Raw genomic sequence first — 15551 nt, 5'->3', positions numbered from 1 at the left:
TCAGCAACCATGCCTTGCACTGGGTAGTGCTAGGCCAGGTGCTGAAGAGTTCGCTAACCCCTCTGCAATTGGTAATATAACAATACTGTACTCACATATCACCCCACACAATCACTGCTGTATGTAACATTTATAAACAGCCTCTTCTGGAGTTTCATCTGGTGGCAGTTGTAGCTTTTCTTTTACTGTCACCATATTCAATGCCTAATGCTAAACAAGCTTCAGCTCCTTTACTTAAAAAAAAAAAAAAAAAAAAAAAAAAGTTTTGTGAATAAAGTGTACTGTATTCTACTGTTCTATTATTATTATTTTCTTTAAGTTAGGAACAATTTAGGGGGTGTTACGTGGGGTGCTTTGGTTATGGGTGATTTTTCGCTTTACACGAGGCCTTGGGAATGTAATTTTCCTGCAAGTTGCGACATGACAGTACAGTAGACCCTTCTTATCCTCAGAATTTGCATCCGCATATTTAAGTTTCCACAGATCAAACTTATTTTAATACTGTTTTACACACTGTTACTTAATTTGAAATTGGCGTGCAACTCACACTTGTTTTGTAGCTACAGTTAGCCTACCTACATCCACGGGCATTCCCGCCACTTCGCCAGTCTTATTGTAAACACCAATTAGTTCATTCCTTATGTCATCATCGCCCTTTTCGTGTTTACAACTCTACCGTACTTCACTGTGTAAGTGAAAACTGGCTTCCAAGAAACAAGTAAAGGATAAAAGCAATCCTTCTAAGCCAAAGAGAGAAAGCGTAAGGTGTTATCAGGCGTTCTGTCAAAAGGGTCAAACTAGACTCACAGCTTACCTACAGTGAGGCCACACATCTCATCGCCTAACCACATTGGCACTGTAGGAACTGCACTACAATCATCGTCATCATCATACAGCAATCATCGTCATCTATACAGCAATCATCAATGTCATACAGCAATCGTCATCATTGTATGAAGGTTATGAAGAGAACACACATTCTGGGATGTGCTTAGCTTATGTGGAAATAATATGTCATTTTTTGATGATGATTTGAGTATCCGCGGAACTTGCCTTCCGCGGGGGTCTCTGGAACCTAACCCCCACGGATAACTAGGGTCTACTGTATTTCACAATCTGCCTCAATACCACATCTCGTATGTACCCACTTACCATAAACACTGCACAAGGTGGAGTTACTTTCTACACCTATGCAACAAGCTACACATGGCCACAATCCCTCTGCTTTGACAGTACAGTACTGCCACCAGCCCTAGATATTATCACTTTCATTTTATCTAAATATACTCTCAAACCCTTGTGCCCAATTCTGTCTCTCCATTTCTTAAAACCTTCCTCTGCCTCTCTTTCATTCTCTGCAATCAGTACAAAGTCATCAGCATACAGTACAACATAACCCATGGATCCCCATTTCTGACATCATGTGACAGAGCTTTACTCAACATGACAAACACTACAGGGCTCAAGGCTGACCTTCAATGCAATGCACATCAACATTCACAAAAAACTCGTCACTCAAATCTCCCTTCACTCTCACCTCGGTGAGAGCACCCACGAACAGTCAAAGACACAACTATCTTCCTTAAGTTTGACGAACTGATGACAGAAAAGTCAAACCAACTGAGACAGGCATTCTCTGAAACAGGATTTTTGTTGTGTTTTGTTAGTTGTAAATTTTCTTCTGACAGAAATGGGAAGATACTTGTTTCTCTGTCTGTTCATAGCCATAACCACTCCAACCAGCCACTCCTCGATCCAAAGCTTTCTCATTGCCCACTTCACCACCTCCCTAGGGACTCCGTCAAAGGCAATCTCCAAACCAACAAACACAGAGTACAGCTCCCTTTTCTTTCCTATGTATTTTTCCTGAACTCAGCAGACAATGAATATGGCATCAGTGGTACCTCTGCCAGGCATAAACCCAAACTGCATCTCATCAATATTCATTCTTTCCTTTATCACACCTTCTACGCTTCTCTCCATCACCTTCATTATCTGGTTCAGTTTTATGCTTAATAATTATCTCTTTCCAGGCCATCACCCTTCTCCTTATACACATTTACAATCACACTCTTCAGCCAGTCATCTGGGACAACACTCTCATATATAACAGAATTTATCATATCAGTAATTAAACCCACTCCTGTATCTCCTGAGGCCTTCAACATTTCAGTAGTAAACCCAGACACACCTGTTGCCTTCCCCAACTCCACCCTGCCTACTGCCCAGCTCACAGTAGCAGCACCAATCAGAGGCCAAGGACTGAACACTGGATCCACTGACTCCAAACCTTCACGGTTCCAGTTAAGAACTCAATCAGCAACAGATTATAATGCTCTCTCCGAGTGTCTTTAATATCCTCAACATCCACCACTCCTATTTCTTAATCACTCTTCACACACTGCTCACCTGTGATAAGCCTGTTTTCCTACTTTATCTGATCTGCCAACTTACATACCATATTCTTCCTTTCATTGCACTCCTCGTTCCCAAGCTTCCTCACTGCCCACTTCACCACCTCCCTAGAGACTCTATCAATGGTCTTCTAATCAACAAAAACAAAGTACAGATCCCTTTTCTTTCCCATATATTTTTCTTAAGTTGGAAGTGGTCCCTTTGCCTGGCATACACACAAACTGCATCTCATCAAAATTCACTCTTTCCCTAATCACACCTTCTAGGCCTCTCACCACTACCTTCATTATCTGGTCCAAAAGTTTTATGTCTCTATAATTTCCTCTTTCCAAAGCATCATCCTTCCCTTTATACAGATTTACAATCACACTCTTCAGCCAGTCATCTGGGACAAAACATATATAATTGTATTTATCAAACCAGTAACTAACCCCACTCCTTTATCTCCTGAGGCCTTCAGCATTTCAGCATTCAACCAAGACACACCTGCCACCATCCAAAACTGCATCCTGCCTATTGCCCTGCTCACAGTAGCAGTGTCAATCAAAGGCCTGGGGCCAAACACTGGATCCGCTTACTACAAACCTTCACTGTCCCAGTCAAACACCTCATTCAGCAACTGGTTATAATGCTCTCTCCAAACGTATTTAACAGACTAACTTTTCACCGCTATCTTTCTTTCATCATTCTTCACACACTGCTCACCTATGATATTCCCGTTTTCCCATTTCATGTGATGACAGATAACTGGGGGATAACTGTACAAGCTAAAATGGGTAAATGCTGCAGTGTCCTTAGTGAGAGATGGCAATATCTGAAAACTGCCTATGCTGCTTGCTGATGATACTGTATTGTTAAGTGAAGATGTGTGTGGATATACATACATATATATATATATAAATATATATATATATATATATATATATATATATATATATATATATATATCATCATCATCATCATCAGCCGTTTGAGTGTCCACTGCAGGACCAGCCTATCCCGACCGATCTACATATAAATATATATATATATATATATATCATAGCATCTCATCAGCCGTTTGAGTGTCCACTGCAGGACCGGCCAATCTCGACCGAATTGGGGACGATACAGCCAATGAATCTCTACCAATTGGCTTAGGCTGTCTGGTAGAGATTGTATGTAGGGTGAGAAGTGCTTGTAAGTGTAATTGTAGTGTTAGAGTGGCTTTGGATATATATACTGTATATATATATATATATATATATATATAGCTGTTAGAATTATTAACAACCCTGCCATTACATATAAACTACCTCCCCTGCAAGTAAGAAGGAATGTTGCCTCCCTTGCATTATTTTACAGATATTTTTTGGGCAAATGCTCAGACGAAGTTGCGTCCATGGTGCCACCTCTCCATGCCTTCCCTCGTGCTACACGGGCATCTGGTAGCGCTCATGACTGGAATGTCACTCAACCATATTGCAGAACTTCTGCCTATCAGAATTCTTTCATTCCCCGAACTGCATCTCTTTGGAACTCACTTCCCCAGAGTTGTTTTCCTCCAAATTTCAACCTACAACTGTTCAAGTCTAACTGTTACAGATATTTTATGAACATAGGACACCAGTAATCTGGTGTATGGATTATTTTTTTTTCCCCATTTGTTTTTCCTTCCTCCGTTCTGTTATTTAAAAATATATATATATATCTATATATCTATATATATATATATATATATATATAGATATGTATAGTAATCTCTCTAATATCCGAACGCCCAATATCCGAACATCCCCACTAACCAGACATAATCGTCCTGGGATCCAATATTCCCAAAATGGGCCAAAAACTGCAAAAAATTAAAACAAAATCTGATTTTTTTCCCTCCCATAATTTGAAATTCCCACCTGGCACCGAACAGCTGTTACATCATGGTCCCTTCACCCCTTCCTTCCTCCCCCTCCCCCCTCCCCTGTCAGGGTTGCCATTTGGTATTTTTCATTACCAAGTGTGGGCCAATTTGGTAACGAAAAATTTGTTTGGTAATGAATCAGAATAATGCATTACCAAATGGATTTTTCACATGTATGAGGATATACAGGAAGGAGATGGTGGATTGTTTGCTCTCTCTGATTAATCTGCTACCCTACATAGCGTGAAAATAATCAACATGGTGTTAATTATATGGAGAGTGATTACATGTATTTCCACTTGTACATATAATTAGTGAAGAATAAATGCTAGCTTTAAGAATTTGGTAATGAAAAGTTAAATTTGGTAATGAAAGTTGAGGAGATTGGTAATGTGGCCATTGCGATCTGGCAACTCTGTTACCCCGCCATCATCAACAGTCACAGCCAAACTCCGATCGAGAGCAGATGTTCATAGCAGTGCAAGCCACAGGTGCTTGTTTTTTGTGAATAAACAGTGAATAAACTGCAATACCTCACCACTAGAACACACAGCAATTTACAGTGTTGTGCAGTGTTAAGAAATTAGAATTTAGAGTGCAGAGGATTAACTGTGGACTGCAAAATGGCGGTTCAAACAAGCCCAGGAGCCAGGGACTTGTAAGTACCCAGAATGTTTAATATTGTATAAACCTCTAAAACCTCATTTTATGGTTCTTTTGCATTTATTTCAGTCTTTTATGTTCCTTATTGGTGTGATATGGGTCTTAAATAGGTGCAATGCATGTCCAGAAGGAGTTGTATAGGTGTTTTTCTGAGTTAGGGTCCATAAGTACAAGTCCAGGAGGCTGGGGCCCAATATCCGGACAGGATCACTATCCGGACATGTCTTTGGCTCTATTACGTCTGATATTGGAGGGATTACTGTATACAGTAATCCCTCGCTATCCGATGCACCCTGTATACGATATTTCACGTATACGATCAATCTTCTTTAGTACCCTTGGCTCTCTATATGATTGCTCTGGCTCACACTTACGATCACATGAGCGCAGTCGGTTCAGTGCTCCTCAACGCAAGTCGATAGGCATTTGTTTGGGATTACGATTGCCACGCCAAGGATGATGGTGCGGCCACCCATCAAAGCCAACTTGGGCTACAAGTAGCGAATTGGGCTACTTTTGGAAGCCCTGCACTACTAAATTTTGAATTTAGCTATTTGCAACTTTTTGGGCTACTTTAAAAGTAAGTTGGACTAACTTGGGCTACTAATGAGACGAAAGTCAAAGGTCGATTAGTGATTATGTATCATTTAAAATACAGCCTAATATAATTACCTTTTGAAGACACAAAAAGATAATGAATTATAATTTATCATATCATCCCTCTTTAAATTTCTCGCACTCTTGCATTACTCCCTGACTGGCTATTTAATTCGAACTGAACATGAGAGATTACCACCCCAGTCAGTCATGTTTTCTTCATCCACAACTCGTGGATGCAGAATCAGACCTTGCTAATCTTCAGCTGCGAAGACGTGGTAGTGGAGACTTACTGAATAATTATTTAAATATGTAATTATAAGGAGGTGCAAGAAAACACTTTCCTTTAGTTCCTAAGATACTTTCGTTAAGTTGAAAAAATGACAGTCCAACAGTAAAAGTTATGTTTTGTAAAGAAGAAAACAGCTTAGTTCCGCGAATGTAAAAGAAATGACATAATTTAAAGAAAAGAGAAGTAAATTTAGTTAATGCAGTAAGTAAGGAGTTCTGTGTTAATTAACTTTAGGCTTACATCACTTCGAACAACCTTACGGGAGCATTAATGGAGCAGCATTCAACTGGTAAGAATGCTGCCAACTTTAAGAGGGCTGGTGAAACGAGCTTGTCAAACCTTCCGTCGATTGTTTAGTATTTTGGGTGAAGAGGGAGTGAGGTGTGAGCGTTTACGGTGCCGGTACGAGTTTGTGTGACGCGTAAGTTTTATAAGTCAGTGTTTATGAAAATGTTTCAAATTCTAAGTTGGATGTGTATTTTTCATTGCTTTGCTATTGTTATCATTAAAGTAGAGTAAATAAAACATCTTTTATTTATAGCCTCCCTTGTCAAACCTTCCATCCATTGTTTAGTGTTTTGGGTGAAGAGGGAGTGAGGAACGAGTGTTTACGGTGCCAGGACGAGTTTGTGTGACACATAAGTTTTATTAGTCAGTGTCTATGAAAATGCTTCAGATTCTAAGCTGAAAGTGTGTTTTTCACTGCTTTGCAATTGTTATAATTAAACTAGGGCGCACAAAACATCTTTTATTTATAGCCTCCTTTGTCAAACCTTCCGTCGATTGTTTAGTGTTTTGGGTGAAGAGGGAGTTTGGAACGAGTGTTTATGATGCCGGGACGAGTTTGTGACACGTAAGTACAGCACATAAAACATCTTTTATTTATAAAATATGTGGTACAGTATAATTTAAGGGCATATAAATATGAGTCTAGGAACGCATCCCTATTTTTCCCATTAAACCTTAAGTTCAGTACACGATTGCTCGATTTACGATTGCCTATTCAGGAACGTAACCCAATCGGATACCAAGGGAGACCTGTATACTGGGCCCAGGCCCAAAATGTCCGGGTAGTGGGGTGTCCAGTTATTGGGCATCTGAATATTAAAGGGATTACTGTACATATGTGTGTGTGTGTGTGTGTTTAGCAAATGATATCTAAAAGTGAATGTATAAAAAATCAAACTTATTTCTCTGAAAGGATTAAGTCACAAGTGCATGGTGGGGCTGAACAGTCAAGAAATGAAGAATCTGATGCATTCAAACATTCAGTAGTATGATAAGCAATGACTGAAGCTTAGCAGATGAAGTGCTTGAAAAGTTGCACAATGACCAAGAACAGTGATAAGGGGTAAAATAATGAGCATGGAAAAAAAAAAAAAAAAAAAAAAAAAAAAAAATCCAGTGTATGACAGTATTATGATCCCCACTCTCACTTTTAAACATGAAACTTGGACTCTGTTAGAAAGATACAAGTCAAAAGTGAGAGAGGTAGGAATGAGTTATTTGAGGGAGCTTGTGGAGTTACATGGAGAGTGTGACAGACAAATAAGGAAGTGAAGGAGCATTATGGTGCTGACATGGATGTGGTGGAAAGCATTAGAAGTACCCTGAGATGGTTTGGCTGTGTCCATACAGCATGGAGAATGAAAGACTGACTAGGAGAGTGTATGTGAGTGTAGTGGTAAAGGAGAGGAAGAAGAGAAGGCTAAGGATGAGGACAGATGGGGTGGAGAGGTGTATAAGTGAGGGTTGGATGCTGAAGAGAGGGCAGCCTGAAGGTGGAGGACAGTATGTCATGGAGGTGATTTTTTGTGGGATTAACTACCTCTGCCGGGGATTCAGGGACCATTTTATGCAGCTGTGATTTAGGTGGATGGAGGCCACCAGGTGACAGCATATGCTGCAAGTGCATTCCCACCACTGTTTCAACTGACTCATGTATGATCTCGCCACCAAAGGGTAGGGAGAGACTCCCGTCAGTGCATGCAAGCGAGCTTCAGTCTGTCCCCGTGACTTTGCCAGGTGTAGAATGATGTTTTCTGAAACCTCCTCGTCTGACTCCGTTCCCACATTATGCAGACCCCTTGCCTCATGCACCCCTGCCAAACCTCTGCCCAAAGATATAAGGAATGGGCTCAGTGATAGCGCCATGGGGTGTGCTTTGGAGGCCACTGTGTCTAGTTTATCTAGTACTGGAGAAGTTACCTGGCTAAGAAAGAAGCCAAGTCAGGATCGAACACACATGCACGAAGACATCCTGCTTCAATCACCAATAGTTACTCATATTCTTCATGTCATTACTCATCAACGTGACCACCTGCAGACCTTGGGATGGTTTCATTCGCATGAAGATGAGTTGGTAAGTAATATGGTCTTTATTTTCTTTTCCCAACTGCTATACTTTCCCCGATATGAAGGTTTGAAAACAGGCTATTTTGGGAATTCTGTCTTTAGTGAGGTGACGACAATGCCATAAATCACCCAATGTCTAGGGACTAAGGCATCCAACTATAAATAGATAAACTGATGGACAGACAGAAAAATAAGTCAATAATGAGTACAAATGCCTAGGTGGTGGCAACTCAAAAGACCAAGAGACACTTATGATAGACCTATTTCAGTGATGAGTAAATTAAAAATGAGAGAGAGCAAGTGTGGGAATGACAATGACAGCATGGGGCAAAAAGAGACTTTACTGTATGCTACAAAGACCTGACCTCCTGCCTGAGCAATGGGCCGGGTGGCAGCAGGGATCCAGCCAACACGATGAGGCAGGTCACCAACGGCCTCACTCCACACAAAACTGGTCACATCTCCCTCTTCACAACACACCCTGTAACACAACACATTCATGTAACGAACCACAATGAGGATATACAATGAAAATCCACCCCACATTGCAAAAGACTTTATCCTACCACCATGGAGTGAACAGTTATGCGAGTCTGTTTGCTGATGATGTAAAGATCTTGAGGAAGATAGAGGTTGAGGAGGATTGTAAAATACTGCAGGAGGATTTGGATAGGATACACAATTGGAGCCGGACGTGGGAAATGAAATTTAATGTAAAGAAATGTAAAATATTGGAAATGGGTAAAAGTACCAGGAGACCATCACTAAATTATTTTTTGGGTAATGAATTAATCACAAAAAGGAGAGAAGAGAAAGATTTGGGAGTGCTGGTCCAAGATAGTTTGTCACCAGAAAAGCACATTAACAAGATAGTTGGAGAGACTTATAAGCTCTTGACTAACATAAGAGTAGCATTTCATTATATGGATGAGGAAATGATGAAAAAATTGATAGTGGCCATGATCCGCCCCAGGTTAGAATATGCAGCGGTAGTGTGGTCCCCACACAAAAGAAAGATATAAACAAGATTGAGAGAATACAAAGAACAGCAACCAAGATGGTCCCCAGTCTGACAGACCTGTCATACAGAGAGAGGCTGGAAAAACTGGATTTGCCTTCGTTAGAGGAAAGGAGAAAGAGGGGAGACATGATTGCGGTGTTCAGGACCATGGTGGGAGTAGATAAAATTGACAAAGAAGATCTGTTTGTATGGGATAAGAGAGCAACAAGAGGACATGGAATGAAATTGAAAAAGTCAAGCTGCTTGAAGGATATCAAGAAATATAGCTTTCCTTACAGAAGTATAGACTTATGGAATAGCCTGGACAAAGAGATCGTCCAGTCTAAAAACATAAACGAGTTTAAAGTTAAATTCGACTTATTGAGAAACAGCGACGGAAACCCACGAGCATAGTACATTCCGTATATATCACAATTAGGTATATTCTTAAATATTTGGAACGACTTAGACAAAGAGGTGGTGCATGAGAAAAACATTCATGTGTGTAAAGGTAGACTTGATAAATGTGGATATGGAGACAGGACAACACGAGCATTGCTCAATTCCTGTATACTACAAATAGGTAAATACAAATAGGTAAATACAAGATTCAGAAAAGTCAGAAATGGTACATAAGAGGTCTTCTTAAATACTGATGATAGCGCAATGAATTTCCATAATTACAAAATGGTCATGAAGTTACTAGTACTGCATTACAGCTGAAGAAAAATTATTCAGAATTTTTTAGAAACTGGGCTATAAAGAAAAGTGAGGTTTCCTCATAAAACTCAGGAATCTTGTGGCTTTTAATTAAAAAGTACTTCTGCGATGGATTATCTTGGAAATCTTGGCTTCATAAGAAAATGGAAAAATCAACATAGTGATGAACATCTTGATTCTACATCTTTACAAGATACACTCTCCATTTTCAGTGGACCCAAAACTGACCAAAATTGTGAATAAATAAATAAATAAATAGGGAAGATGATGCACAGCAACTGTAAATTTTCTGAGAATATAAACTACATGTATAAGTAGACCTAAAATCTGAGGTTTGAAAGATATAAACATTTGATGGGACGAACTATTGTAGATGGTGCTGGTCAGGCGGATTTACCCCACTAGCAGCAGCAACTGTGTCCTCATATGGGTTACGTGGTCTGGGGGAAATGCCATGGCTTCTATATGCTGTATCTTTTTGATATCCTCAGCATAAGATGTGGTCCAATGTAGTTATGTATTCCCTTACTTGCCTTAGCAATAACTTTTTTTTTGCTACAAGGGTGTGGGAAGTAACTCCATCTAGTTCAGTGTTTATGGTAGGTGGGTGCATAAGAGATACAGTGGTATTAAAGGTAGATTGCAAAACTATCCTGATTTGTGTGTGCAGGGTGTCATGAAGAGCATGTAGAGACTGTTAGGCATGAAAGAACTGACCTTGCTGGTAAGTCTCTTGAGTGCATGGAAGCGTTCTGTTATTTGAGGGGCATGTTATGTGCATAAGGTGGGGCTGGAGCTAGCTCTGTGGTCAGGGTAAGGAGTGGCTGGGGGAAGTTCAGGGAGCTGTAGTCTCTCTTGACACTGAAAGGGCTCTCCCTCCATGCTAAGGGATCTTTGTATATGGCATGTCTTAGGAGTGTAATGCTGTAAAAAAAAAAAAAAGGGGGGGGGGTGCAGAATGTAAGACGTGTGAACATCAAGGGTAGGTTGCAACAGGCAGACTGAAGAAGACCTGGGACTAGGTCACAGAGTGTGACCTCAGGGATGAGGGACTGAATAAGGAGGCAGCCAGAGACTGAGCAGTGTGGGGAGCCTTCATTATGTGACTAAGGCCAATACATGCAGGCATGCTGGAGCCTTTATATACAATATGATATGAAGAAATGGAATGAGTATGCATGGTTACCTGGTCTGCCTCATGAGAGCTTCACAATCACTCAGAAAAGAACATCACCCTCTCAAGCCACATCCCTCTCTCCCCAGAGACCATTTTGATTTGGTAACATTCATTTTTTTTCATCAACCAATCCTACGTTGCCCCATGAGGAGCGTAGGAGCCCGGGGCTAGGCAAGTTGGTCCTGACATTTAAGATGGGAGTGACCAGCCTCAATCATCCCTGAATGGCAGTATGTGAGCAATAAACCCCAACCACCCTTGGATATAAACCTTCACCAGTTCAATCCGACTGGAGCTCTGTAATTATCCGCTAAACCACCAGGCGTCAAAATTTGGTTATGTGGTTACCACCCAGCATAGTAAATGGTTTCCTGGTGTACAGAAAACCATTTGGCTTGTCACTCAGTGTAAAGTCACCTACAGGCAGAAGGAATAGGAAAGAATGAAGGAAAGAAAGACAGAAGAAGGAGTGTAAAGTCACCTGTAGGCAGAAGGAGGAGGAAAGAATGAAGGAAAGAAAGACAGAAGAGGATGGAAGGAAAGAAGAATGGAGAGGAAAGGACTGACACCCGAAAGCAGGACTACATCAAGTGAGTGGATGGTGAGCGCCCCCACCTAAAATAAACACACATACGCATACACACACATGGCATCAAACTTTAGACACTGAAACATTGGACTGACACAGACTGTGGTTCAGATACAGGGAAAGGGAGGTTGGGGCATGGTGGGGAGGCAAGATGGATGGGAACTGTCAGGCATGGTGGAGTACTGGTTTGTTTACTAGCGGCTTTAAGTACTGAAATCATGTATCAAATCACAGTATGCCTACACACCACATTAATATACAGTACTGTAGTATCCTAGTGATTTACAAGAGTTACTACTTTCTTTTCTTTAAGAAACAAAGTTCAATATAACCAGGAACATTATTTCTATGACAGCTATATCCCAGTCACTTCAGTGTTTTCTCTAGAAAACATCGGATGGTATGAACCTCTTCAGGAAAGCACTGTCTCTGACTGAATGACCTAATTAAAGTTTTCACTCCCAAGACATGTAGAGTCGTGGTCATAAATAATCACCTATCCTGTAGTATCCCATGCCTCAGGCTGGCTCCTTTGTGTATGGCAAGTCACAGTGGAGTAATATGGGCTGAGAAGGAGGGGCTAGAGTGAAAGGGGAAAGTGGGTGGGGGGATGAGCGATGGTGCAAGGGTGGAGTGAAGGAGGGGAGGGAGGGTAGGTAAGGGAGGGAGAATGAAATGCAAAGTGGTGGTCACATTATTCGTCTATTTTCTTTCATACAGGGCATGATATAAAGGAGTTAATATTTGGTAGATAATGCTGCATTACACCTTCTATAGCGGCATCTGATAACAAGCTTTAGATAGGTGGTGATATCAAGGGCTGGCTCATGAGAGAAACATGCTGATGTGACATATCAAACACTAGTGCAGAGCAAGATGTTTCCAGCACAACACACTAATGTCTTGTCCACCAATTTGTAACCAGCAGTTTTTGTCGGAGGAAAATAACATTTCGTGATGATGAGAGAGTGTTGGGGTTGTTGGACGGCCATTCAAACCCATACCGGCATAGAGTTCCAGCAACAGATTATGATAGATATCGTCACTGTGCACGGACATCATATTTATTTTCCTTTAATGCACTTTTTTTTGTGTGTGTGAGGAAGAAGGAACCAAAGGCAAGGATTCAGCAAACTATTCCTTCCAAGAAAAAGACAAAAACAATACAAAAAAGAGCCAAATTCAAGATCTGTTCATTTCGAGATGCCTGCAAACATTGCGTGTGAAAAACTGGAGATCATAGGGAGTAGGAAATACAGACAGAGGGAGACTGTTCTAGAGATGACCTGTTGCCTATATGGAGGACTGGGAGTAATGGTTAATTCATGCATTAAAGAGTTGGACAGAAAAAGGATGAGAGTTTGTTGCTAGACAGTTGTTACACACCCGTCGTAGAGGTGGAGGGATGCAAACAGACAGTTCAGAGGAGCAGTGACCATTGAAATAGCGACAGAAAAGAGATAAAGATGCAACAGTGCGGCGAAGAGACAGGGGTTGAAGGGAGCCAGTAAGAGGAGGAGAGTTAATGAGATGAAAAGCCTTTGACCCCACCCTATGGAGAAGAGCTGTATGTGGGAAGCCTCTAACCTGAATTAAAGAAAATAAACAAATTATGAGACCACCACTCCGCATTTCATTCTCCCTCCCCTACCTACCCTCCCTTTCCTCCCTCATCATCCCAGCACCATCACTCATCCCCCCACCCACCTTCCCTTCTCTTCTCTCTCTGGTCCCTCCCTCTCAGCCCCTCTTACTCCACTGTGACTTGCCACACATAAATGTGCCAGCCTGAGGCACGAGGTACCGGAGGATAGGTGATTATTTATGACCACAACTGTTTATTTCACATTTTAATTGAGACGACAACATAAACCTACCTTCTGCCATATCCTTCTGGACGCCACACATTCATTTACATACCATAAGAGTCCACCCCACCCGTCACCTACCTACTGTGCTTACTCACCATCCCATGCTGTCCACCCCATCCACCCACCTACCCAGTCTGGCCATACCAACCCAGCCCACCCACTGTGCCCATCCACCTACTTACCCTGACTACCCACCCACCCTACTCACACAGCACACTCACCCTGCCCATCCCCACCACTCAACTACTTATCTTGACTACCCACCCATCCACCAACCAACCCACATCACCCACCCTGCCTATCCAAACTACCCATTTCACCCACACCTACCCACTCTGCCCATCCATAATACCCACCCAACCTACCTGCCAGCCCTATCTACCCCAGTCTACCCACTCCACCCATCTCACCTCTCCACCCATCTGTTCCCTCCATAGGCTGATGCATCCCTCCCCCTACAAACCTGAATCATCAACACACCCACCTACCAATCACCTGCCCACCATACCTTCCCACCCACCCACTTACCCCACACACCCAGCAACCCCATTCACAACACAAATCCACACCACCATGACAACCCACCCAACCACCATGCCCACCCATCTCACTCACCAACCCCACCCAACCATCCATCCAACCCACCCACCCAAACAGGTTGTATGAAATGGATCAAACTGTTAATGGTAAACTGCATGGCAGGAGTGCATTTAATGACATTATGAGTAGGGTCGAATACTTTAGGACTGGGTATGTATCTTTAATCCAGCACACCAACATTAGTATTGATACTGCTTTCACCTGTACTCTTAAGTATTGTAACGGATGGAATCGAGTGGATCTTGCGATAGGGTCCTCTCTCTCTCTCCCCCCCATCCATACCCACCCACCCCCACACACAGAATTGACCACAATCTGTGGTCTGCACAGGATTAGCAGCCTGACACACTGCAATCACCCTTCCCATCATAACTCTTTGTAATAATTACTACCTGAATGGATCGCAACAATCTAATCTCATAATCAATCCTACAACTGATACTGGACTCCAAAAAACAGAAAATTTCAAATTCAGTCTTCAGAATATAAATAAAACGTAATGATGGCAGCTATGAAGGTGTAATGATCTACACTCCTGGATTTCACAGTACCTAACAGTTGTGCTTGAAAATACTTTACCCTCAGCAAATTGGATTTATTCGACACCTTTTTTATACAACGTTTAGTTGCGAATTTCAAACATAATAAATACCAGTAGAGACCCAGCCTCCATTTAAAGTTTTACAGGGGTAAAGATGATAAAATGCACTGGAAAAATGTGGGAGGGAATAACATAAAAGACCAGTACCACTGTCTTCCTACCCTGCAACCCTAGGTGTATCTACCCTTTCTCACACACATTACAATAACACTGAAGTAAAGATATTTCAAGCAACATTCCCACAATAACCTATGCCTTACAGAGCAATCATTGGGACATACTCATATCTAACATCACAAACATAATTTATTTTCTTGGAACTCTCAAACAAGTGCTTTTGTTTTTCACATGCTTGCACTGCCTTTTCTTTCTCTTTTTCAGCTTCTACCTGGCTTGCAAAGCAAAGACTGCTCCTGGGTTCATGGCTGCCAAGGAGAGGCTGACTCAAGAACTGGGATGCAATGCAGAGGGTGATGTGAAACTTAAACCTTTGTTAGATTACATGAGAATCCTAGGGCATTAAAAAACATCAGTAAGTGAATAATACTGTACTGTAAAGCACCCTCACCTGTGTAGGGCGAGGTGGGTTCGGGCCCTGTACAGATGAAGGTGCTTTATGGTAAGGTGTTATTCAACCTATCATTAATATATAAACATCATTAACTTTTCATTACCTGTGGTCTGGAGAAAGAACAAAAATGTGTGGGTCACCTCTTCTATCTTCTATGATTACATCTCCGTTGGTCTCTCACTACACTGCAGCAAACAACCTGGCAA

At 41.6% G+C, this 15551-nt stretch overlaps 1 protein-coding gene across 1 annotated transcript in view; it reads right to left on the bottom strand.

Annotated features, from left to right (window-relative positions):
- Cog1 (conserved oligomeric Golgi complex subunit 1) overlaps window positions 1-15551 on the bottom strand; it is a 236970-nt gene that overhangs the window by 76531 nt on the left and 144888 nt on the right. Inside the window, exon 10 of the mRNA XM_080268130.1 lies at window positions 8582-8697. Within this exon, the coding sequence (XP_080124256.1) occupies window positions 8582-8697 (116 nt within the window). The remainder of the gene's footprint in view (window positions 1-8581; window positions 8698-15551) is intronic.

This window comes from Coenobita brevimanus, chromosome 26 (assembly GCF_032717465.1).
Source record: "Coenobita brevimanus isolate Jiangsu-jjx chromosome 26, ASM3271746v2, whole genome shotgun sequence".
NCBI lineage: Eukaryota > Metazoa > Arthropoda > Malacostraca > Decapoda > Coenobitidae > Coenobita > Coenobita brevimanus.
This window is presented reverse-complemented; position numbering and strand designations above follow the sequence as displayed.